This window comes from Taudactylus pleione, unplaced genomic scaffold, assembly GCF_031769625.1.
Source record: "Taudactylus pleione unplaced genomic scaffold, aTauple2 ptg000082l, whole genome shotgun sequence".
Taxonomy (NCBI): Eukaryota; Metazoa; Chordata; class Amphibia; order Anura; family Myobatrachidae; genus Taudactylus; species Taudactylus pleione.
The window spans coordinates 499,519-526,734 of record NW_028284484.1 but is presented as its reverse complement, the minus strand read 5'-3'; the positions used below and the strand labels follow the sequence as shown (position 1 = coordinate 526,734).

General features: G+C 48.0%; 1 protein-coding gene across 2 annotated transcripts in view; it reads left to right on the top strand.

The window, feature by feature from the left end:
• SAMD11 (sterile alpha motif domain containing 11) overlaps positions 1–27,216 on the top strand; it is a 199,506-nt gene that overhangs the window by 92,134 nt on the left and 80,156 nt on the right. For both annotated transcript variants that reach the window (XM_088468169.1, XM_088468168.1), the window contains exon 4: positions 3,824–3,874. In XM_088468169.1, the coding sequence (XP_088324295.1) occupies positions 3,824–3,874 (51 nt within the window). The remainder of the gene's footprint in view (positions 1–3,823; positions 3,875–27,216) is intronic.

The window sequence follows — 27,216 nt, the reverse complement described above, 5'->3', positions numbered from 1 at the left end:
CAGCCACGCCCCCGGCATGCCCACCAAAGGGGGCGTGCTGTCACTCACCATCGACAGCACGCCCCCTTTGGTGCGAGACCCCGAGCGACGTATTCTTCGTCGCTCGCCGGGTCTCGCGCATGCGCACGACGGAGCTCCCTCCGTCGTGCGCATGCGCATTCGCCCATTATCGACCCGCTTGCGAGCGTCCTTCGCTCGCGAGCGGGTCTGAATGACCCTCTTAGTCCCTTCCGCTCCCTGCTTGCTCTGACTGGTCTCTCATTAAGGTATCACAGAGGTCTGGATGTTTCTTATTCAGCCGAGGGGATGCTTGGCTGCTTTCTGAATGAAAGGCCTGTGAGCCAAGCATAGTGGCAAACATATAGCAAGAGTTCATTATATCAGCTGAAATGCCTTTTAATGTAACCTTTGTAGCTTTGTCCCTAGCAGATGCTCATAGTACTGAGGCAGGTACCTTTCACCTGCAGAGAAGGTGACTTGTGTGGCTTCATCTGTTATCTATCTGCATTATATCATACTGAGCCACATACAAAACTGCCCTAAAGAATCCATCATTTTCATGTGAGCGTTGCTTAAATATTCCTGCATACCATTCACAAATATTAATGTGAAAATTTTAGGAGTAATTATCACAGATAAAAGCGTTATGGTGGGAGTGGGGTGATGACCTCTACACAATAATCTTCCTGATTTAAAATCTGTTAAAGTAGACTGTACAAGACGGCTGATAACAGAGAACAATAGCTTGGATAGCAGTTGTCAAACATCTTAAGTCCTGTTAAGGTTCAGAAACATTTCTGTATATATTTGTGAATAGTAAAGGAAAGTTGTATTCAGATAATAATGGTAGAGAACATTAGTTTTCTAGGGGTCTATTTACTAAGCAGTGTTAGGAAAAGTGAAGAGTGAAAAGTGATAAAGTGCCAGCCAGTCAGCTCCCAACTGCCATCTCACAGGCTGTGTTTGAAAAATGACAGTTGGGAGCTGATTGGCTGGCACCTTATCACTTTTCACTCTTCACTTTTCACTTCTCCTAACACTGCTTAGTAAATAGAACCCCTAGTGTCATGTCTAACGTGCTATATGTAACACTTTAATCTATATGATCTGCTTTACGTCCCCAAATAAAAGCATTTTTGTTCTGTATTTGTGATATGTATATACATGGGAATGGGATTAAAATGCTGGCGGCTGTTTAGCCGCCGGTTCAAATTCCGACACAGCCCGACAGGAGGAAATCCCGACAGCGGCATGTAAGTCACCTAACCCTCCCCTCGCCCCCCCCCCCCCCTCCCATTCCTAACCCTCCCTTAGGGGTGCCTAACCCTATACTCCAGGGGTGGTGCCTAACCCTAAATCCCCCCCTGGGGGTGCCTAAACCTAACCCCCCTCCCCCGCACCCTAAACCTAACCCTCCCGGGGGGTGTTAAGTGCTATGGACGGCCGGACCACCTCGATCGGTCTGGCGTCCTTTGGCACTCCGGCGTCTGGATGAAGATAGGCGTCGGTATTTCGACGCCTATCTTCTGTCTCTTGTCGGTCTTCTGGTGTCGGGATATAAACCGGCGGCATTTAGTCCGCCAGTCTATTAACTACATCCCATATACATTATTCATCCTCTCAGTCGTGTAAGTGCCACAGGAAACGTTGCCTGGTAATATGATTTATATAATTACGTCTATATGTGTACTCTTTCATACAGTATGTAGTCATTATGTCAACATCAGAATGCCGACATGGACAAAATGTTGGCAGTGAAAATGTTGACTCTCACAATGTGGACATGAATATAATGTTGCCATTGTCACAATGTTGATACCATGAATGTCGACTTAACGTATTTGAGCCCTAAGTACACGGTCTAACCCTAACTGCAGCCTAACCCTAACATGAACTGTCGACATAATGTCCATGTTGACATTCTGAATGTCCGCATTCATACCTTGTTGACGTAATGCACCACACCACTTTCATAATATTTTCTTACAAAACAGCCTTAGGGCCCATGGATTCTTATGGCAGCTGCCTATTAGATGTGTGGTCTGTTTTCAGTTGTCTATGGATGAAGGCTACATGTGCCAAAATGCAAGTCTGCATCGGAGCCCATATGCGACGTGTTGTGGGAACATGCCTGCATTGTGAGTTTTCATGTTGCATAGATAGAAATGTTCATCCAATTTGATTACTTTTCCATTGTTTCATTTTTAATTTTGAAATTAAAATTCTTGATATTGGGAGTTGCTATTATATCACATTTTCTGGTTAGTTATAATGAATATAGTTTGACATGACATAGTTTACAGTTGGAGACAATATGATATGATAGCATACCACTGTGTTATGTGTACCTCTTTCCTACCTGTTCCAGATGTAATGTCTGTAGTATACCTGAACGTGATTAGAATGGCTGCTGAGAAGTGGTGCCAGAGCAAGTTCCATGTAACATTTCTTTTTATGTGTTTACCTGTGCTTATGCTGGCCACCACTTTGCTGTGAATGCATTACTATACAATCTCTCAGGAATTCCGGGAATGTCTTATATCCAAGCACCAGGTTGATCTCTAGTTTAACCTATTGACTGTCCCTGGCACGTGGATCAAGATTTGCACAGATCAATATAAAACCCTTTAAAAGCAGTCATTGTAAAATGTATCAATGGAACCAATGGCCCTTTCAGCTTGTTTGTAACAGTATAAATCATAGTTGTTTACTCTCCTGCAGTCTTCCCAGGTTAGACTGTGACCCTCATGCATTAGCTTGGGAACCTCCCAGGTTAAGCTGTGACCCTAAGGCATAAGACTGTGGCCCTCTCGCGTTTAGGCCGCATCCCTCCTGGGAATGGGACCTTCACATATAGGCTGGGACCCTCCACAGTTAGGCAGGAACCCTCCCAGGTTAGGCTGCGACTTAGGGTGAGACCTCCTAGACTCCATCCCTATTAACTATACTTATACTTCTATCACTGCACTAGGAACCAGTGACTTTGCTGAGCCATGAGGTACTTCATAGTGGAGATGCTAATATTCTGGGCCATACCAATGGTGCTTCATATTGGTGATGGCCACTTTCTGGGCTGGAACAATAAGCAAGGGTGACGATAGTGATGCACGAGGCATTTAGTGCTTCACTGTGTATAAAACTGCTTTCTGGACAGGACTGGTCATCTGTTTGAAAATGAGGATGCTACACAATAAACCAATGACAGCAAAGTGTAGAATACATTGCAATGTGTGTTTTTCTGTTATCTCCTAATACATTGTGTAAGTAATGTTCAGACCTCGCAGGAAGCCAAGCGCCATTCACACCTGAACAGAGCAATTTGTGTAAAGTCACATGTCCGCCCATTGCTCCTGTATGTCACTTTCTGTAAAACGCCTGTTTTTTGGAAGCCCAGACCCCTAGTCTATAACAAAAATCTGTTTTAGGAATTTGTGCGCTCACAATGAGCAGTGTTAGAAGACCACCGTATGTGCAGGATTTTCAGAGAAAGTTGGCTGGGCTTGCTTCCGTCTCTCTGTGCAAGGGAAATATAGTATCACCAAGAAATTGCAACCAGGTTTAAAAACTGAAAGTTTTGTAATGTCAGGAAAATGATTTTGTAAAAGGTGGAAGCACTAATGGGGAGAAAGGAGAACCTAAGTGTTCCTACAGCTGCCTGACTAGGCCTTCTGTGGGAGCTCAGTGATTGCCACCCTGCAACGAGGGAGTGTTGTGGGAACAGAGTAAGGGAGAACTTGCTGCCTCAGCTATTGTTATTCTGGGATGAGGGATTTATGTGCCATGAGCTATGTGTGAATTAATTGCTCTGTTTATCTATCAACAGGATACGGGCACATTGGGACTTAAACATCTCCTTCCAAGACACCTCTTGCAGGTAACAGGCTTTTATTCCTCTTTTCTGTGTGAGCCCATTCACGTCATGCCAGCCTTTCATTTCACATTGCCAAAGGGCCTTGTGACCCTTTATTCTGTGTCATTCATTTCAGAGATTTGCATAAATAATGTAATTGTCTGGCTCTGTTATAGCACATGGTCTGGGTGATCTAGTCACTTGATGATGTCACCAATATGGCAGCCTGACAGGAGAGGCCCTTGGCTTTTCATCCTGAAACCTTTACAACTATATACTGTATATGCAGAACTTTGGACCTGATTCAGAGCCGCTCGCTAGATGCGATCGCTCGCATCCAGCGTATGCAAATTTGTCAAAGTGACGCCATGGGAAGCGCTCGCTCGCCAAGGCATAAACACACCCACTTTGGCGGTGCGAGCGATCGCTCTGTGTATGCAGACACCCACTAGCGTATGTAGAGACGCGCAGTAGCGCACGTCATCTCCAGGTAGTGTTTTAAAACATTGGTACATCGATCACCATCGGATGCGATCACAGCGATTGTGGTTGCCTTACCCTACCGGAAGCACTGCAAGGACTTCAGTGTAAAAACCAGGCATGTGACGTGTACTGTGACGCTGCCTGTTAATTATGCACGCCTTAAAAACGGCGTGGAAACACTCAGGCACGCCTGCGTTCGCACCTCCACTCCCCCGTTATTAGTGTCCTGCCCCTGTTACCACCCACAAACGGCCTCTCCTGTCACTTATTACACTGGGCTGTCTTTGCTGGGCGAGCGAGCAGGCTGCGATCGCACAGAGTAGTTCGCGCAAGCGCTGAATGAGGCGTGCGCATGCGTGTACGCATACCTGTGCGCTCGCAAGCGGCTCTGAATCAGGTACTTTGATGTGGAAAATTTGGGGCGGCTAATAAAGCTAGTTGAAGCTTGCTCAGAAATGTTGTGACCTATAGCAGCCAGATGCACATTACATTTTATGTGTCTAAATTACCTTATTAAAGGAAGTTGTCACCTTCATATTATAAGAGGGTCTGCCACGTTATATATTATGCATGGCGAAAAACTTTTATGTTTTCTATATCAAATTAGCTCCTCTTCCTGCGCCCTCATTCATCATTAAGGTTATTGCTACATTTTATATGGTAACTTTACGCTGTTGGTATCCTGTTTATCACTATGCATTTTTATGTTTGAAGCTGGGGAGCACAGAGGATTTGAGGTTTTGGACTAACCGTGTAAATGCTGCATACATTTTTATCTTTGTGATGTACCTAGTATAGTCTATGGCAGCTAAAGAGTTTTCTTTTTTTAATTGGGTACATTTCTTGTTGTTACAGTCCCTAGCAATCTTGCTGCTTTATGCAGAACTGATGGATTCACAGGGTTACTTATCATTGCAGTCCCAGAAGTCTGCATTATACAAGAGGCGCCTGACGCCCAGGCCAATTTCACACCATTCTAATCTGTCCACCTCTTGTGTGAATCAGCAGGGGCACGGCGGCCTTTTTATGTTTTAAGAGGGCGTCTCGTGAATTACATTCTGAGAGCTGTGAGCTTTGGTATCTCAGCTACTTTGGCTTCTAATGTTTCAGTCAGGTCCTTAAAAGAACTATTTAATTAAAAATGAACTCTTCTCCAGTGAAAGAGCATGTCCTCTAAGGGATCGTGTATTTTGTATTATTTTTTAGAGTACATTTAATCATTAAATAATCCATTTGTATGCCTTTAAGTTACCATAAAACGATACAGAGGTAACACGGTGGAATTGGAAAATATTTTGGAAAACAATTATTATTGGTAGGTAAAAGGTAGCAGTCATTTACTTCGTAGCATGGAAACAACAGATGAACGTTATTCTAAGAGCCTAGTTTGGCATTGAATGTAAAGATGTCCCAATTGCGTATGAGCAAAATGCGTCTGTATCCTTGCGTTCCCCTATCTGTATTTTGACATGCACGCTTCGTAAGATTCGTCCAACTTTAAATCTAGCGTATACATGCTTGTAGAGTATAAAGCTGTGTTTTCATCATCAAATCAAAAACTTATCTTATGTAGGTGCAAAATTTATTCTACGTTGCTAAAGTATTTCAGCTCAAAATAAGACTCATTTTATGTGTATAACATTTATTATTATTACCAGTTATTTATATAGCGCACACATATTCCACAGTGCTTTATAGAGAATATTTGGCCATTCACATCAGTCCCTGCCCCAGTGGAGCTTACAATCTATGGGCCTGATTCAGAGCCGGTCGCTATTTGCGCTCGCTCGTCCCGAAAATAGGGGTGGCTATTCAAATTAACCGTTCGCTGTTTGCGGTCTGTTCACGCCTCTAGGTCTGAACGAGCGAACAAAACTTGCGGTCGTTTTTTGGATAACTACGCCCCCTGGCCGCTCGCATCCTACGTCATGTCCGCTATTTATTAGATTAATCGAGTACATCGAACAGGGTATGAGCTGCTCGCTATTCTTGTGGTTGGTTTTTGCTACCACAATTTTGCGAGCAGTTCTGGCTTAAAAAAAACCCAGTGACGTGGTCAATGACGCTGCTGTTTTAATTATGCACACCCATAAAACGCCCGTTTTGACCTTTAAGCGCGCCTGCGATCGGATCTCCACTCCCCGTTTTCAAGCACCTTCCCCTGTTACCACCCACATACGCCTCATCCTGTCACTCAAATTATCAGGCATTTGCTATTTTGCGAGCACATGAATTTCGGCCACACTGACTGGTTCGCGCATGCGTATTACAATCCGTACGCATGCGCAGTTGGGCAAACATCGCTCGGAGCGAACGAGCAGCCACTTGCGTCCGGCTCTGAATCAGGCCCTATATTCCCTATCACATGCGCACACACATACCCACTAAGGTTAATTTGTGTTGGGAGCCAATTAACCTACCAGTATATTTCTTTGAGTGTGGGAGGAAACCCACGCAAGCACAGGGAGAATATACAAACTCCGTACAGGTAGGGCCGTGGTGGGAATCGAACCCATGACCTCGGTGCTGTGAGGCAGTAATGCTAACCATTACACCGCCTGTGTACCCCTGCTGTACCACACACGTGCTGTATCATCCCCGATCCACCTCTCCAAATGCAAGAGCCTCCAGTTTAAAGATTATGGGCAACTTTAAATCCACGTGCAAGCTTGTAGGAAGACCCCCCTTTATGTGGTACCAGTAGACCTACCAGCAACTCTAATGCTGGGTACACACTAGACCAGGGGTCAGGGAACTTTTTTACCTTTCACCCCAAAATATATTTAGATACGCCGATGTTACCCCCTTGATTTGAAAGGAAGGAAATCATATAGTAGTGCCCCCATATAATGCCCCTGTAGTAGTGCCCCATATAATGCCCCTGTAGTAGTGCCCCCATATAATGCCCCTGTAGTGCCACTTGTACAAAAAAACCACCTTAATCCCCGCTCCTGCATCCGCCGCCGCCCTGTCCGCCAGGCTGCTCCTTGGAACTATGGGAGAGGCGTCATGACGTCTCTCCCATAGTGCGCATGGAGAGAGCCGGAAGCTGGAGTTCAGAAGAGAACCCCGGCCTCCGGCTAACGCGGCGCTGCAGGGAAGGAGCCGGGCGCCCTCTGGTAATAACATCTCAGCGGGCGTCTGGCTTAGAGCTTCCCTGCGGCACAATGCATATGAATCATTCTATTTTATAGAATGATTCATATGCATGCCCGGCTATCCGTCCATTAGCCCCAGGAATTTAATTTTTACCCCATGTGGGGTAATTTACCCTGTTCCCTGACCACTGCACTAGACGATGTGTGTACCCAGCGATGGCAGATACAACGGCACAATATATTTTGGGCGGTCCATACACGGCATGATCTGGTGTACGGCCGCCCGATGTATCGTTCCCCAAACGCATTCGGAGGTGTGGTGTTGGCCGTGATCACAAGATGCTACCAGTGATGCTCATGAACGCGCGATAGTGTGTACACACTGAGCGATATGGCCGATACATTGCTGCGATCCGCGTTGGAATGATATAGCATCCGATATTTCTACTTCAGGGTCCATAGGGTATCCACAGGATACCTTGGGGTATAGGTGTGACGTCAGTCGCAGGGCACCAAAGAGTTAAGCTTTCAGCCTCCCAGGATGCACTAGGTCCCCCTCCTATACCCCGCCCCCAGGCCAAGGCACCTCAGTTTAGTTTGGTGCCCGGCCGGAGTCGGGTGCACCTGTTGGAGTGGGGGCTAGAAGAGCCCCTGAAGCTTATTCTTCATGCAGCTGTGGCTGCACAACTGGATGAACAGCATGGACAGTCAGTCCTGACGTCCATGCTGTCTTCCCTACACCCCGCCGGTACCAGAACGCCGGTACTGATCCGGGGATGCTGGTGGGCATCTGGGGTCACAGCTAGCGGTGACCCCAGATGTTCCGGACCATGGCCGGATTCAAGGGGGACAGAGGTAAGCAGCGGGGTCCCGCGGTGGGTCCCCGCTGATCACATGGTCCTAAGTCCCCAGGCAGGGGGCTCCCTGGGGACTGGCTGCAGCGTGGAGCCAGGCGACCAACCTGCGCTTCCACTACCCCCTGGGACAGCGGACCGCAGCAGAGCGGTAGCGCTGCGGCGTCCCAGGGGTTAAATGCATGCCAGGGGAGCGCGCCTTCCCTGTCTCACAGCCGGCGCCTCCCCCGCTGCACACAGCCCTCTCTGCACTGTGCTGACTGGTCCTGTGTCAGCGCTCCTCCCCCAGGCCAGCTTCTCTCTGCTCCTCGGCGGCCATCTTCTCTGCAACGCATGGTGAACGCTGCTGGAAGTCTGGAAGGAAGCATCGTGGTCTGGGTCCCCCCGCATACCTCTCCTACGCTGTGGCTCAGGTCTGTGTATGCAGCGCTGTGTCCTACCAGGCCCTGTGTCTGTGTAGTTGAGTGATCAGCGCTGTTAGTGCAGGAATTGTTATTTCTCTGCATTGTATGTGACTGTGCTAGCGCTGCCTGTAACTATTCTTCACTAAACTGTCAGCTTTATTACTGTCCCTGTTCTTTCTGCTAAAGCCCTTGCGGTGCGGTGCTGCAGGGTGGTCTCTCGCCTATTTAATACTTAATTGGTGAGAGAGGTCACATACGTGGTGCCATCATGTCTGAAAGTGATTTTCCCCTCCGGCTACAGTGTACCACGTGCAAAGTACCGTTAGCGGAGGGGGAGGGTAGCGCGGAGGGCCTTTGCCGGCAGTGTTGTCCATGGCGCGGCCTATTACGGTTACAGCACCGGTACAGGAGCCGCCCTGGGCTTGTTTCGCTCAGGCGTTAACAGCTTTAGTGGGCCAGTTAGCTCCGCAGCCCGCGTTTACTCCGATGGGTTTGTCCCAGCAGTCTGTGGTGTCGTCACCCATGCAGGGGTTCCCACGACAATTGGTGGTACCCCACAGTCTCCCTATTTCCCCGCTCCCGGGTTCTCAGGAGCCAGCGTGGGTTAACTCCCTGACGAGTTCTTTACAGCACTTGTCGGATGTATTGCAAGGGGAGTCTGTGATGCGGCCTCATAAAAGGCCGGTGGCGTCTCTGTCCGCTCCTTATGAGGATGACGAAGGGACGTCTGATGATGGGGAGATTCTGGATCCTTACGATCAGGAACCTTTCCATACTAAGGACGCTGATGCTAAGTCCAAAGTATATATTCCTGGACTTATTCGGGCGGTCCGCACAGCCTTGGTGATTGAGGACGAAGTTCCCCCAGCGGCTAAATCTAAGTATGCCTTTTTCAAAGATGTGAAGGGCGATGCCACAGTCTTTCCTCTTTCAGGTCAGTTGGTGGACCATTTAGAGGAGGCGTGGAAACAACCTGGCAAAAGATACCAGCCGCAGAGACGCCTGGCGGTGGCTTATCCGTTCGCGGATAATTATTTTGCTAAGTGTGAATCCCCTCCACAGGTGGATTCTCACGTGACCCATCTTGTCCGTAGTGCCACATTGCCGATGCCATCCATGTCCTCCCTTAAGGATGCTACGGACCGCAAGGTAGAAATCTGCCTGAAGTCCGCTTATTCCCTTGCAGGGGGGGCAGCACGGCCGGCTATGGCCATTTGCTGGGTTGCCAGAGCGATGGAGCGCTGGGCGGATTCATTAGAGGCTTCTTTTGAATCCGACTGTCCGGCCGAACAAGCGGAGTTGATTGGCAATCTCCGTGATTCGGCCACCTACATCAACGAGGCGGCTCTAGACATTAGTACTCTGGTGTCTAGAATTTCTTCAGCAGCGGTAGCTGCTCGTCGCACCTTGTGGCTGCGATCCTGGAAGGCGGACGCAGATCCAAGAAAGGTCTGGAAGCGTTGCCGTTTACCGGAGAAGTTCTCTTCGGTCCGGATCTGGATAAGATTGTGGCCACGCTGGCGGCAGCCAAATCTGCTTGTCTCCCGTCGGCCGCTGCTCCTTCTGGTTCTGGACCATCGTCCTTTCGGTCATCTAGGGCCCAGGGCAGGCCCAAACCACAGTCGTTTCCTCGACAGGCTGGCCCTAAGAAATCGGGCAAGCCCCGGAAACAGGCATGGAGTACCAGACGTCCGGCCCCCAAGCTAGATGACAAGCCTGCGGCCTGACGGTCCGGGTCTCCCCTTGGGGGATCCCAGGGTGGGAGGCCGCCTGCTGCAGTTCTCCCGGTGTTGGTCGTTCACTACGACAGACACTTGGGTTCTGGAGGTGGTCTCTCACGGGTACGCCCTCTCCTTCCGGCACAGACCCCCGGCTCGATTCTTCACCACGGGTCTACCATCAGACCGGAACAAGGCTACGGAGCTGCGGAAGGTATTGCACACTATGCTCCAGGCTGGAGTTATAGTGCCTGTTCCATTCTCCCAGAGGGGCCAGGGTTTCTATTCAAATCTATTTTTGGTACAGAAACCCAATGGGTCATATCGTCCGATTCTCAACCTCAAAGCACTCAACAAGTCTTTGCGGGTCCCGAAGTTTCGGATGGAGACCCTACGGTCCATCATTCTGGCGCTGGAGCCTGGGGACTACATGGTGTCATTGGACATACAGGACGCTATGGCGGTCATGGCGGCTTCTCTGCGGCTGCAAGGAGTCCGCATGTTGCCGTACTTGGACGACCTGTTATTGGTGGCAGGATCTCCAGAGCTCCTGTTACACCACTTGGACCTGACCATTGCACTGCTGCAACGGCACGGCTGGCTAATTAACTGGCAGAAGTCCACTCTAATCCCGTCTCGGAGGATTCTGCATCTTGGAGCCTTATTGGACTCGGGACAGCAAAGGATCTTCGTGACGGAGGACAAGATCTCTGCTTTACAGTCAAGGGTGCGCAGTTGTCTGCACAGCCGCCGGGTGTCCTTACACTCGGCGATGAGGTTACTGGGCTCCATGGTGTCGGTGTTCGACATGGTGGAATACGCCCAGTTTCACTCTAGACCTCTGCAGCACCTGATCCTGTCCAAGTGGAACGGGCTGACTCAGTCTCTGAAGTTCCAGACGATTGTGCTCACCCCGGAGGTTCGCCTGTCCCTTGCGTGGTGGTTAAAGATGACCCACCTCAACAAGGGACGTCCGTTCTGGGTTCCAAATTGGGTCCTGTTGACAACGGACGCCAGTCTTCGAGGCTGGGGAGCAGTTTCGGGTCCACACTTGTTCCAGGGCAGGTGGACACCGACAGAAGCGGAGCTTCCAATAAATATCTTGGAACTCCGTGCGGTCTTCAATGCTCTCCTGCAGGCACAGCGGTTTCTCCAGGGTCACCCGGTGCAGGTCCAGTCGGACAATGCTACCACCGTGGCCTACATAAACAGGCAAGGAGGAACTCGCAGTCGGGCGGCTCTCGTAGAGGTCTCTCGGATCCTGGTTTGGGCGGAGCGCAATCTTCCGGCCATATCAGCGGTCTTCATCCCGGGAGTGCTAAATTGGGAGGCGGACTTTCTAAGTCGCCAGGACGTTCATCCAGGGGAATGGTCCCTGCACCCGGACGTTTTTCAACTACTGGTGGACAGGTGGGGTCTTCCAGAAATCGACCTCATGGCGTCCCGGCACAACAACAAGTTGCCGGTGTACGGGTCTCGCACAAGAGACGAAGGGGCGTCTCTGGTGGATGCTCTGTCCGTCCGGTGGACGTTCAGGTTCGCATACCTGTTCCCTCCGGTCTCCCTTCTTCCACGGGTAATCCGGAAATTCAAACAGGAAGGAGGGACGCTCCTGTTGATAGCTCCCGCGTGGCCCAGACGGCACTGGTTCTCAGACCTTCAGGGTCTGTCCGTGGACAGTCCTCTGCGGTTGCCGCTACGACCGGACCTTCTGTCTCAGGGTCCTTGTCTTCACCCGGACCTGACTCGGCTGTCTTTGGCGGCGTGGCTGTTGAGACGGCCATGCTGAGGTCCTGGGGGTTTGCCAGCTCTATGCTGTGTACCATGTTACGAGCTCGGAAACCGTCTTCCGCGAGGATATACCATCGCGTGTGGCATACGTTCTTCCAGTGGTGTCGACCGAGAGGTTATGCACCGCGGGAGTTTCGTCTGTCTCGGATTCTCGCCTTCCTGCAAGCGGGACTAGATCATGGGCTTCGCCTTGCTTCTTTGAAGGTACAGGTTTCGGCCCTATCTGTCTGGTTTCACCGTAGGATTGCTACAATCCCGGATGTGCGCACCTTTATGCAAGGTGTTCTCCGTATTCAGCCGCCCTTTGTTCCACCTGTGGCGCCTTGGGATTTGGCTGTGGTCCTGAGGACTCTCCAAGGACCGCCGTTTGAACCACTGGGCTCAGTGGATATTAAATGGCTAACAGCTAAGACTGTTTTCCTTCTGGCCGTTGCTTCAGCCAGACGTGTTTCTGAGTTAGGGGCTCTTTCTTGTAGACCCCCTTTCTTGGTTTTTTTCATGGGAACAGGGCAGTGCTCCGCACTCGGCCCGAGTTTCTCCCCAAAGTTGTTTCCCAGTTTCAGGTTAACGAGGAAATAGTTGTTCCGGCCTTTAACTCACCGGGTCTTTCCGTGGGTGAGGCCTCTTTGGATGTTGTGCGGGCCTTAAGGACTTATGTGGACCGCACTTCTTTGTTTAGGAAGTCGGACGCTTTGTTGTCCTCTATGGCTTCTGTAAAAAGGGTTGGCCTGCTTCAAAGCAAACTTTGGCAGCCTGGATCCGTATGGCTATTTCTGAAGCTTATCTTCATGAAGGCCTACCGGTCCCTCCTTCTCTGAAGGCTCATTCCACTAGGTCTGTGGGTCCTTCGTGGGCAGCTTGACGTGGTGCCTCGGCAGTTCAGATCTGCAAGGCTGCTACGTGGTCTTCTGTCCATACCTTCGTGAGGTATTACAGGTTTGACACCTTCGCCTCTCAGGATGCTTCCTTCGGGCGGCGGATTCTCCTTTCTGCACAGGAGCGTCCCCACCCTTAAAGGATACTGCTTTGGGACATCCCCAAGGTATCCTGTGGATACCCTATGGACCCTGAAGTAGAAAATATGAGATATGGTAAGAACTTACCCTTGTTATCTCTATTTCTACGAAGTCCATAGGGTTCCACAGGACTCCCGCCCTGTCGCACCTGTGCTGCAGATGGGCTTTGCTCTGGTCACCGGTTTTCCGTCTCCCTCTGGTGAGAATGTGATTCTTGTATGTGTCCAGATCTTTGTTCTCTCTCTTCCTTCTCCTCCTCCGGCCTATGGCTTGGTAACTAACTGAGGTGCCTTGGCCTGGGGGCGGGGTATAGGAGGGGGACCTAGTGCATCCTGGGAGGCTGAAAGCTTAACTCTTTGGTGCCCTGCGACTGACGTCACACCTATACCCCAAGGTATCCTGTGGAACCCTATGGACTTCGTAGAAATAGAGATAACAAGGGTAAGTTCTTACCATATCTCATATTATCGCTTAGTGTGTACCCAGTTTAATACTGACCCTTAGTAACCCGGAGGGGGGGGGGGGCTTATAATGAGGCAGCCTGAGAGAGCAGTCTCAGGTAGCAAATGTTTGTAATTAGATTTCCTGATGACAAACTGTAAATTAAGGGTATCTACAGTCATTTCCATGCGCACGACTTGTAGTTTGTACAGTAGAATGTCCAGACACATCACCTGTTAGTAACAGTGCACAGGCTCACTCAGATCTCTAACTGATTCTTACATTCTGCACTTCTAAAGGGTTAAGACACTTCTTCCTTCAGGTGCCTATCAGTAAATCCTGACCCTAATCCTACCTTCTTATCCTCACGGGGGTCATTCTGCCCCAATAAGCTGTGCGGTGACGAAAGGGGCTTATACAGCTTTCCCTTGCTGTATAGGACTAGTGTCAGCTCTATGCGTCCCTCCCACAGCTGTCATGTCCATAAAAGCGATCCTTTTAGCCTGTGCTGACTCAGATTGCTGGGTCTTACCAGGTCTTTTTACGGGGTGTCACCTTCTCTTATCACCCTGCACAGAGGTGATGGGTTGAAAGGAAGCACCACAGCTCCCTGCACACTTGTAGTGCTGCTCTTGTGCCCTCTAGCTGCAAGTGATAGATGGCTAATATTTAACTAACACCAAGGGGCTTATTTACACCTAGGCTAAAGCTAGTACTCAGAGATGTACACTAATGCATCTCAGCCTTCCCCTTGTGCACACACGTGTGATGGCGAGTACAATCGCTGAGAAGCCCACTTTCAGGCTCCGTGGTCTGTGCAACTCCAATGGTGGTTGTAAACACTCCACCATTGGATGCACCATCGCACTTGTGGCAGCCTAGGCACGCACAGCAGCCTCAGTGACTAAGGACTCTGGGCCTGATTCAGAGCCGAACGCTCTGACCAGAGCGCTCGCTCTGAATCAGGGCCCTCCTCCCTCAACTTGGAGCGGCCTCATGGACGCTCGCATAGCTGTGGGTTACCACCCACAGCTATAGCGAGCGTCCATGATGATGGTTGCGATGGTCAAGACCATCGCGACCATCGGGCTTGCGACGAGACCCTGCGGTAGGGTCTCGGTGACCGCAAGCCCTGGAGTGATTTTGGCTCTATCAGAGCCAAAATCACTCCCACTGACATTACTACTGATGTCAGTGGGACCGGACTCAGACGGTAGGCGTTCCCATGGGAACGCCTCCGTCTGGCAGCCATGCCCCCGGCACGCCCACCAAAGGGGGCATGCTGTCACTCACCATCGACAGCACGCCCCCTTTGGTGCGAGAGCCATAAAGACGGCTTGGCCATCGTTATTCGGGTCTCGCACATGCGCACGATGGAGCTTCCTCCGTCGTGCGCATGCGCAATTCGGCACCATCGACCCGCTTGCGAGCGTCCTGCACTCGCAAGCGGGTCTGAATCAGCCCCTCTATTTACTACAATCTGCAATCTGCATTTAAAATGCGGTTGTAGTGTTATATTTTTGCCTAAATTCGTAGGGATAAAGCTCTGTCCCTGCGAATCCCATCCGCAGTCTTCTCACTGGATTTTTCGGAAAAAATACAATGAAAAGGTGCCTGTGCCGACCGGCTCACCATACATCCTGTCTGTTAGAGCAGAGCAGGAGTCCGGGAACCGGGGAAAACCCTGGATAACGCCATCTCCAGGTGGCGTTATTATCACAGGGCTTCCCACAGTATTTTTTCATATTTTATATTTAGTAACTCTGGCCAGATCACATTTCCCATTACAATTATGGGATATGCGATCTGCTTACTACAAATATGTGATCATTAGGGTTTGGAGTAGAATTTTCCGAATTCTACTCCAATAAATTTATGTGAAACTAAAAATAATGTGAAAATATCCTTTTTCACTTTATTTTAGTAAAATATATTAATAAATAGAGCCGCAGGTCACTGCAGAACACTGTGTGAGCGGGAATCGGGGCAGCGTGTGGCTGCGTGACCTATGCTGTCACGCTGCTCTGTCACTGTAGGTCACGGCCCGGACCGCAGCAGCGAATCAGAGATGCTGGCAGGAGGCCTCTATTTACGTAACACACTTCCTGCGGCATTAGCTAATTATCGCACAGCCACTGCTTACAAAGATTCAGCGGTTGTCTGATATGCATCCATCTCTCAATCAGGCCCCAAGACCACTGAAACAAAAATGTTGAATTACATGTTATTGCTTCAAATTGATGGTTTGGTGGAAAGGGACGTACCCAGTGGTGGTTTTTACCTAGGGGCTGCGAGGCTATAGCCCCCCCAGTAAAATCCTCCACTTCAGTGACCCGGTGCAGTCTGTGGCTACACTGGCTACACTGTGACTGGAGGTGGCTTCCTATTGGTAGCGCCACCTGCCAGTCATGCACAGGACAGGCAGCCACAGGGGAGGTGTCTCCTCCTCCTGGGACTGCCAGTCCGGGCTGCCATAAGCAGAGAGAGGCTTCCAATGGAAGCTGCTGCTCTGCCTTTGGTGCAGCTCTACAGGGCTTCTTGGGGCTGCATTGGTTGCTGGTCTAGTGTTATGCTCATGCGCAAGTCCCGGTGCCTGACATTCATTGTGCAGGCGCCCTCAGATAAGAGGGCAGGAGCCGCTGCTGGAAGTACCATTTGTAGTAGTAAAGTAAAAATGTAGCATGTATACTGTGGTATAAAGAATATACTTTTATATGTTCACATGGTAGGAATATGTAAATTCATTATCTAAATTAAGTGTGCCTGGGGCATCCTCCATTGCCAGCCATATATTGTGAGCATCTGCCTGGCACCTCAGTTTCATGGTCCTTCAGGACTATGTGGAGCACTAGATGATTACGCAGAGAGCGCTGTCAGCTGTGTGCACAGAAGATTGGGCAGACAGTTAGTGGAAAAATGTTTTTTCTCCAATAGGGTATATGACGGAGGCCCAATAGAGGCTGTTATTTGTTCAAATCCATTACCAGATTTTCATTCCAACCAGCCCAGATCCCATCACAAAATCCGGGGCTGACTTTGGAAGCAGAACCCTGTGAATACTTAAAACCTATGAAGAAACCCTGACCGGTTATCATCACAGATAATCACTATTTCACGTAGTTTTGTTACAAGTATTAATTATACCACTTTGTACAAATTTTAGAAACCTTTTAAAAATATTACACTATGAGGTGCATCTCTTCACTAAGGGGTAAATTTACTAAGATGGGAGTTCTATTTAAGAAGTGATGTTGCCCATAGCAACCAATCAGATTCTACTTCTCATTTATCTAGCATCTTCTAGAAGATAATACCTGGAATCTGATTGGTTGCTATGGGCAACATCACTTCTTAATAGAACTCCCATCTTAGTAAATTTACCCCTAAGCGTGTAGGCACCTTTAGATCTCTTAAACAATTTGCCAAAAATTTACACACTGTAAAGACCAGCAGCATCCACCATTCCACTGGGGAAGTGTATAAACCTGGACATATTTTTAAGGATTCCTTCAGGAACTGTGGACAATTCACCTTTTTGATAACTTTACTATTTACTGAATTGTTTAAGGAACATATTGTATATGGAGAATGTATAGGTTATTTGATAAACGATTTATATCTGTACTAGATTGGGTAACACTTTTAAGCTGGGTACAAACTACGCAATCCATTGCACGATATATAATATCGGCGCGGATCGGAACGATATATAGTGCGGTTCACATAGTGTGTACGCCTGATCGCTCGTGACCGCGGGTCTATTTTATCGCATGGGATCATGCCATGAACATTGCCATGCTACTGAATGCAGCATGGAACTACACATCGCACCGTTGTCTACAGCATCGTGCAGTGTGTATTGATTGCGATTGAGTGCGATTTATCATGCCGTCGATGGTTACACATGTCGTGTAGTGGACTCTATCACTTTTTAATATATATATATTTTTTAATTTAATGTGAACTTTGCTTATGACTTCTAGAAATTTGTTTTAGCCTCAAACACACCCAGAAGAAGAATGGAGGCCCTGGGAATCAAGACCCCCATCCCCTCACCCCATAAAAAGGTATCCCATTCAAGTACCTCATCCACTGCTAAGCAGATACTAATGCACTATAAACCACACTTGCACACACACAAATGCTCATGGGGACAATGATCACACAAACACATGCTGGGGGGGGGGGGGGTCTTCAGCTTCTTGCGGACGCTCTTGGGCATAATCAGACTCCCTCACTTCCTCCCTGAACTGTCGGAGCTCCCCCCCCCCCCCTGTACCATTTATCGGATTTTATTTTCGGAGGTGGGAGGCAGCAGGGTTAGGGTGATTGGTTTCCTTATTGATCTGTGCGGCTCAGTATAATCCCTGCAGCTGCTGGGAGCTCGTTAAAGGATGGAGAGAGGCTGAGAGGGCTTTTACTCTTTATTTATATGTCTCCTCCGCTCATATTTTATGTGGGGGGAAGTGTCTTTTTAAACTTGATAGTTTTATAGAAGCCGCAGTAACTGTTATGCTGCCGGATCAGACTGAGATGCTTGATGGAAATGTTTGCAGCTGCTTCTGTTCGCCATTCCCTCTACAATATCTGGGTCCTGCATTGATGTAGTGTGTGGGTTCCTTCCTTTACCGCCTACCCCAATACTTTCGCTTGGCACTAGTCCATGCCTTTTATTCCTTAAAAGAGTAGAAAATCCTCTCTATCAATAAAATTAAAATAAAAAATGACTAATACAAATGAAAACTTTATTCTGTACTGTATATAAGTGAAATTATCAAATTGATTTGGGCGCTAACAAGAAAAGTTGCTCTGTAATAAGGAGCCTTTGTGTCAAAAATAATACTTGCACGCTTACTTGGGCCTTTAACATGTCAGGGCATTGGGTAATTGTACTTCAGCCTGCCCTATTCTTTGTGTATGTCCCACCCTGGGCTCTTATAAGGAGATGACAGTCACAGGCTAGATGCCAATCTGAGCGGCATTTAGCACCGGATAGAGGAGGTGGTGTACGCACACTGATAGCGGAACGTCTTTATCATGCTGAAGTGGATCGTACAACGTTTCCCTCAACATTCCTTTAATTAATTCATTGGAGAATAGCAATTACCCTTTAAGAAACCGACGCTGCTTCCAGTTGAATCTGTGACTGCTCTAATGTAGAAGTGAAATATTGAGGAGAAATAAAATATTTGGTGGTGCTGTTTGTGAAATGACGGCTATGGCTAAACACCAGGTACATTTTTTTTTCATTATTTTAACCCATAAAGGGGAAAGAATTTTGTGAAACACTTGCCATAATCCAATGGCTTTCCTTCATCCCCTCATTCCCTATACCATCTACATCAGGCATGTCAAACATGTGGCCCGAATAAACATTTTATGAGGCCCGACAGTGCGGGCACACATATATACAATATGCGACCCACATCCCTGCCATAATCGTAGCACAGCTACAGCGCACCCTATCTTCGCTGTGCACGACCAAAAATGGGGGCAAGGCCTAATTACCATAGGCCATGCCCCCTGTGTGACGTTATTAGGAGGCGTGTCCGCCTCCCAAATAACGTCAGGCTGGGGGCAGCCTCAGTAGCTGGGCTTCCCCCAGCCCTCTCCAGTCACTGAGTGGATGCCTCGCGCATGCGCGCAGCATCCATTCAGAGTCTCTGGGGTCCGGCACCGCCGCACAGCTGCGGCAGTGGGGGGTCCCCAACCTCCCGATTTAACCACCCGCGGGCCACTTCGGCCCACGGGTGGAACAGCGGGACAATAATGTCCTGCTGAAATCTGGATGTTGGGGAGGGGTGCGCCCTCTATGGGTGGCGCCCCTGTGTGACCGCTCAGGTCGAACACCCCTAGAGCCGGCCCTGGGCACAACATAAGGGACATTACTGGAGGCTCTGCATAAGGGGCACTACTAAGGACATTACGGGGGCTCTGCATAAGGGGCATTACTGGTGGCACTACTAGGGACATTACTGGGGGCTCTGCATGAGGGGTATTACTGGGGGCACTGCATAAGGGACACTACTAGGGACATTACTGGGGGCACAACATAAGAGGCATTACTGGGGCACTGCATAAGGGGCATTGCATAAGGGGCACTACTACAGGGGGCACTGCATTGGTTTTTATTAATAAAAAACCTTTCAAAATTGCATATAAGACTTTTTTTTTTGTTGCGGCCCACACACTCTTAAGACCTTGAATATTCGTCCCGGTTGGTATTTTGAGTTTGACATGCCTGATCTACATCTTCTTTATTTACTTAGCTAAGGTAGTGGAAGATGCTCCTTGACCTCCTTTACGCCCACCAGGGATAACCTCTGCTTTGTCTTAACGCTCTAGCTTCATCCAGTGACTGTCATGATTCATTCTGGTAAGAGTGGGGGTCTCCAAGTAAAGCAGGAAGACCCTACTCTTGGTTAAAATGAAAAGTGCCATTATCAAAGTGAACTCTTGTGCAGGTCTCAGAATAACTTGAAAGTACTTGAATTTCTTATACCTGACTTGTATACTTAATGGAGATCAGGAAGGTTACTTTAAGAGTAACATGTCATAAAGAAGATTCCCTGATGTTTTGTTAACACTTACTCATCTTGTGACATTAAAACTGCTGCCGAGGATGACCCCAGTTCTTCTGACTCCTGTGCTCTGTAACTGTGAGATCTGGAACCGTAATGAGAAAGCTTTTAGGGCCTTATGCAGCAGTTCACGCTAGTGCAATGCTGAACGCAGATTCCCGGTGATCGGGAATCTGTGTAGGCGCATGACCCATACTGCGCATTTGCAGAACGGGTCTGCGATCCCGCACGGAGACTGTCAGTGATTGACAGTCTGCTGATGTTTGTGGGTGGGGAGGGGGTGAAGATGCTCTGCATTTCCCGAAATGGAGGCGTGTCACCGCCATGAGGGAGGGAAGAAGCCAGGATCTCCGTCTGCTGACAGGGATTTCCGGCTACTTCCTCTCATCTGCGGTGGCCAGCCCCATGGGTCACCTTAGCCGGCCGATGGTCCGCAGATTGGGCCTGATTCATCTTCAGATGGAATGGCAAAGCTGCTCGCAAGCACGTGACTGCAGCAATAGACACAAGGACAGTTACGACTCCATTCGACAGAATCAGGCTCATGTTCTCTGGCCATTGTGCAAAATGAATAAGAGAGAGAATATGATAATAACATTTGAGTAAAGCAGATTTGGCAGCAGCCTTACCAAGACTGTGCAGAAACCAGGTAAAGGCATAATAACATACTGCAGAGAAAAGAAACTATTTGTACTATGTATGATTTATTATTATTTATTACCAGTTATTTATATAGCGCACAGATATCCCGTAGCGCTTTACAGAGAATATTGGGCCATTACGTCCATCCCTGCTCCAGTGGAGCTTACAATCTATATTCCCTACCACATATATACACTAGGGGTAAGTTTGTTTGGAGCCAATTACCCTACCAGTATATTTTTGGAGTGTGGGAGGAAACCAGAGCAACCGGAGGAATCTCACGCAAGCACAGGGAGAATATACAAACTCCACACAGTTAGGGCTGTAGTGATATAAAATGGTGTCCATGGCATAGGTGCCAGGTCTGTGGGTGCCGGAGCACCCTCAGTATTTGTGCTGCGCTAACTATGGCTATGCATGATGTATGGGGGTAATTTGAGCACCTATGGTTACTATCGGCACGTGGCGGCTATGACTGTGACTGTTCCTGAACATGTGAACTACAGCTGAAGTGAATGCCACGCTACTCCCTACTAAATGGATGGCACATTTATGCCATAACACATCTCCCAACCATTATAGGCACACATGATGCAGTGCATTCTAAGTGCCAACACCAGGATGAGCCCGGATAATAGCAGAAAAATCGGCAGGTATGAGGATAAGGAATCCTCCTCTAGAACAGAGAGATAGGTTAGAGGACCAAAAAGAATCACATAGAAAAAAAGAGTATTTTTCTTTTTAATCTTGGAAAGAGGGACTTGTCCTTCAGAGATTGAGGGTAGAGCTCTTACCCATCAGTATGCCATTGTATACAACAGGAAATTACTGTATGTCTCATAGGCAAGGAAAGATTTAGCAGTAAAGACTTGCAGTCCTGAAAGGAACATCAGTAAGTTCAATGAAAAGTCCTATTAATAATGCATTTAAATTGAGACAAGCAAGGCTAATATATCTTTTACATTTTTGCTCTGTTGCCAGAATTACAATGCTTTAGATGAGAGAAACAGAAGCCTAGTAGTATGGCAGTGCCTGGTTGGACAAAAAGTTCCTGATCTTGGTTTTTATGGAAGTTTATTGAATACTCGTTCTGGTTACATCCATCATAGAATGTTAGTTCTGATGGTTGTTGTTTATATGAGTGAATCTTATCACTCATTTGTCCTTTGTTTCTGTTCATGTTGTTCATCTTTTCTATGTACCTATAATTCTAGTTACTGACGTGGGAGAGACTCCACCTAGTCCAGTGGTAGGAATACTGCTTTATGCTGGGTACGCACTATATGACATGTCGTTCAATCAGCCGATGAATGACATATCACATAGCGTGTCGGTGGGTGTGTACAGATCATATACCTGTGAACGACTTTGTGCACAGACGTATCACGTCGGCCCTGCAGCACAACCGATGACTATATATTTTGCAGATATATCGGCACATCTAGCTTTGTGGACAGGCGACCTGCTGACTGCCTGTATACTTGCTGCAGGGACAGCCAGTGACTAACATCCTAACTGGACAGGCAAATTGAAATGCTCACCCAGTTGTGATATCAGTGCAGACACCTCGAGCAGCAGATTGGTGCGTGCGTGTAGGCTTACTAATCGGCCGCTTGGTCTGCGGATCCCTGGGTCAGCGGACAAGTCGCCCAGGTGTGTACCCAGCCTCGGGGAACTCTAAAAAACACAATATAAAGTACCTGCTGCCTGATGCCAACTAGATTATTATATAATCTGAATAATTAGAAGCGTGGTAAATGCATTATTATTGTACTTTGTTTCTATTAGAAATCTTGTGGAAAAGATGAAATTGCCTGTGTATTGTGTACCACCGCCGAATTTGCAATCTTGGATTTGTAGCAACTTTTATTGCAGCTACTGTGAAAATGCTAGATGAATGCCCAGACATTTCAATCCTTAACACACAATCCCACTATGGGTAGATGGCCTGATTCAGAGGTAAAGGCACCTCAAGTATGCAAAGGTCAGTGAGGGCATGTCAGCAGATCTGCGTGGCTAGTAAATATTCCTGCTTCCAGGCGTATCATTTGCACCATGTATATACTGGTGTGCAGTGATGATGATCATTAGACGCAAAACAAGCGGACATATAGGGGACAGGGACACATCTCCATTAGGCACTTTATCTCTGATTAAATTTACAATTTTCAGCTGAAGATCATTGATTTTAAGAAGTACTGACTACAATTGTACTGGCGGCTCTGTTTGATCTGAGGATTTTGCAGTTACATTTTGACAGCCGCTATAGTACTAGAATTGCACTGTTTCCTTTATGAAATTGTGCAAGAATTTTTCTCTTCTGCATTGATAAATGGAATTTGCAAGCCTTTGCCATGGACATAAAGGAGAGTTGTTGCAGGGACAGTAAGTGCTGCAGCCATGTCCCAGGCAATTTCATGGAACATTCTCGTTGCTGGGTTTATCCAGTTTTCAGGAGCAAACGATTTTATAAGTTGTCCATGTCTGTTGCTTGCACCTTCTACAGAGAAGTCGTTAATCACCCTCAGGATTGCATGGCTGGCATGTTTTAGCAGACTTTAGCTCCTCTAATGGGATTGGCAGGGTCAGTGTTTCTTGAACAGTTTAAGGCCGCTTAAGGCATTTGGTTAATTGATTCCAAATCACCTTGATTACAAATATGCTAATTGCTTTTTCTGCCTCCTGCTGTGACCTCCTCCCCACCTCTGTCTCTCCCCCAAACCCCTCCCTCTCTGGGTCAGCGAGAGGGTACCCTCCTGTCCAGTTTCCTCTAAAAGTCTATTCCCTCCACGTCTTGCTCTGGGAAATAACTATGAATAATTCAGGACCAGAAAATGCTGAGGGTGACAGAAAGTAATGCCAATTGACCATTTCACTGCTGTGGCACTTGATTGATTTGCTGGCCCCCTCCTCGGGAATGGAAAGGCTTTGCAAATGTCAAGGAGACATGGAACCCTTAGCGAGTAGGGCACTTTCTGTGTGTAGGTTAGTTTGCACACAACACGCAGAGGTTAATGACTACACCTCCTCAGTTTCTCTGAAGTTGTACACAATCTTTATGGCCACTGACTAGTCAGGAGGCTGTTTTGTTGGTTCATAAATTTGGGGAGGTAAGACACTAATATGTTGCATTGCTGACTGAGATGTGGTGTTATTACTTGTGCCGACTCCCATCAGAACGACAGGAATGCTGAGCGAATTAGACCTACATGTGGATTGCCAAATTACCTTGATGCGATCCTTTTTCAAATGCTCTCCGGAGCGGAGAATTTCGGTGAAAGCCTGTATATTGATTAGACAGTAACTCCTCATATGCAGTGATAGGGGGTCATCATTTAGTTTTTTCGTTTTGTTTTTCTGTTATGTCCTATCAGATCCAGGCCAGTTTGATCACATTTTGCTTGTATGTAACATTTGTTTTTTTTTGTGTCACATGCGGTTACCAACTCAATTGGTCAAAACTGGTCAATTTGACCATCCAAGTTACATGATATATGGGAAGCATAATCTGGATGACAAAGTTATTGGGAGACTGTTTTTCTTTCCCCCAAGTGGTAATCAATCTTGGTAATGGCCCACTAACATAACTGCTAACGGGAATCATTTTACCCACAACGAAATCATCCTGTTTTTTAAGGTGAATTAGCCTGGGCTAAATTAAGTCATTTTTTAAAAGTAAAAAGTAAGTAAATCCAAGGGCCGCCTATTACAAATGGTTAAAGAGATCCAGATCTATAGAGACCTTATTCATCTCTGATGGCAAACATTTTAAAAATATCATTAATATTATTATTATTATTATTATATTGGCTCTGTTAATGCCCATATGACATGGTTCAGAATAAATGCCTTAATAGCACTAGTTTTGCTTTTGAATGGCATACTTTGCAGCCATAAGTGCCGCGCCACGGTCCTCCCAATAACCTCCTCTTTTTTCTGTTAGGCTCCGCCTGTTTTTGCACTAATCATTTCTGTACTCTGTATTATGTAAACATGTAATGAAGATGGAACACAGGGGTCATTCAGACCCACTCGCGAGCGGCAGTACGCTCCCAAGTGGGTCGATGTTCCCCACTGCGCATGCGCACGACGGAGGGAGCTCCGTCGTGCGCATGCCCGAGACCAGGGGAGCGATGGGCTTCCCATCGCTCCGGGTCTCGCACTAAAGGGGGCGTGCTGTCGATGTTGATTGACAGCACGCCCCCTTTGGTGGGCGTGCCGGGGGCGTGCCTGCCAGACGGAGGCGTTCCCATGGGAACGCCTACCGTCTGAAGCCGGCCCCACTGACATCACTAGTGATGTCAGTGGGAGTGATTTTGGCTCTGAAAGAGCCAAAATCACTCAAGGGCTCGCGGCAGCGAGACCCTACTGCAGGGTCTCCGTCGCAAGCCCGATGGTCGCGATGGTCAAGACCATTGCGACCATCATCATGGACGCTCGCATATGCTGTGGGTGGTCTCGCACTAAAGGGGGCGTGCTGTCGATGTTGATTGACAGCACGCCCCCTTTGGTGGGCGTGCCGGGGGCGTGCCTGCCAGACGGAGGCGTTCCCATGGGAACGCCTACCGTCTGAAGCCGGCCCCACTGACATCACTAGTGATGTCAGTGGGAGTGATTTTGGCTCTGAAAGAGCCAAAATCACTCCAGGGCTTGTGGCAGGGAGACCCTACCGCAAGGTCTCGTCGCAAGTCCGATGGTCGCGATGGTCAAGACCATCGCGACCATCTTTTTGTCCGCTCGCATATGCTGTGGGTGGTCACCCACAGCTATACGAGCGGCCAGGAGGCCGCTCCATTTTCATGGAGGAGGGCCCTGATTCAGAGCGAGCGCTGTGGTCAGAGCGTCCGGCTCTGAATCAGGCCCAAAGTCTTCTGCACCATGTGTTATTTTACATGAATAAAGTCAGTGACTCTGGGTGTGGTACAGGCTTTTGAAGGCTCTTACACAGCTGTTCTGACAGAAAATAATACCAAGCAATATTTTTTTTTAAGAGTTGGTTCAACTTTATTTGACTTTAAATTGAATGTAATGCAATGTTTTTTGTGTGATGATACCACATATTCATATCTATAGGAAGCACAACAGTTATGGTGTCGTTGGTGGGTTGTGGTGCAAAGTGTAAGGAAACAAACATAACGGCCATAAATAATGTCTCTGAAATCACATACCGCTCTTAATAAAATTAAATTAAAATTAGTTTTATGATATAATGAAGGTACTGGATATAGCTACATCTGCTTAGGATAATCTATGTTAACACATAGGCCTTGAGCACGTCATTGTGTGCAGGTTTATTTTATATTTTTGCTTCTTGCTATAGTTGTATCGCTGTTTGGGGCTAATTCAGTGCGTGCAATGCTGAACGCAGATTCACGATTATCAGGAATCTGCGTGTGCGCAGAACCCGTTCTTCGAATGTGCAAAATGGGTCCTACGGGATCGCACGCAGCCCCGGGTCCTGCGTGATCGCACGCAACCACTTATATGCTTTACCCGATTGACAGGCAGAGATATTTAAGGGCAGTGCGGGGGCGGCCGGCGTTCCAGGAAACTGTTCCACGGAGGCAGTTCCTAGCCTCGCAAGCCGGCCAGCCTGAGTAAGCTAAGGCTTACTCAGCTGGCTGGCAACCCGGCACCGTCCACCATAGTGACCGATGGTCGCAATGGTTATCCCAGCCTGCGACCTTGGTCGCAGTTCTGGGATCACAAATGCAGCAGGTGGTGTCATACACCACCTGCTGCATTTGCATATTTACAAGGACGGAATTGCAAAGCTGCTTGCATGTAACTTTGCAGTTCTGTCCCAAGCTGAATCACCCCCTTGATACATTACACATAGTTAGGCTTACCATACAATCCCTTTAAACCAGGACACTTATGAATAATAATAACACAGGTTGTATGGCTGATTAAAACCAAGTGAAATGCATGCTTGAAGTTAGCCAGCCACAGAACCTGTGTAATTAATGAGAGTCTCGGTTTAAAGGGATAGTATGGTAAGCCTATACTTAAAGATGTTTCATCGCCCTTCTAGCCTCACTATGCCATGAATGCGATATTCATAAGTGACTGAGCCAGGTCACATGCAGTGCTGCTAGCGTCTTTCTGTGCCGAAAATGTATCTTAAGTCACAATTCTACGCAACTAGGATGCACCAGGAGACTGTGCTGATTAATGTGATATGTGACACTTGTATATCTGTGTGCAACTGAGACTGTAAACGGCACTTGGTGTGGAAAAAAGCTACGGACGCTGCATCGTCTCATGATTGAGAGACCTTGTCGCACACTGGTATACTAGTGTTGCATATCAGATTAATCAGCAGAGTTCCTGGTGCT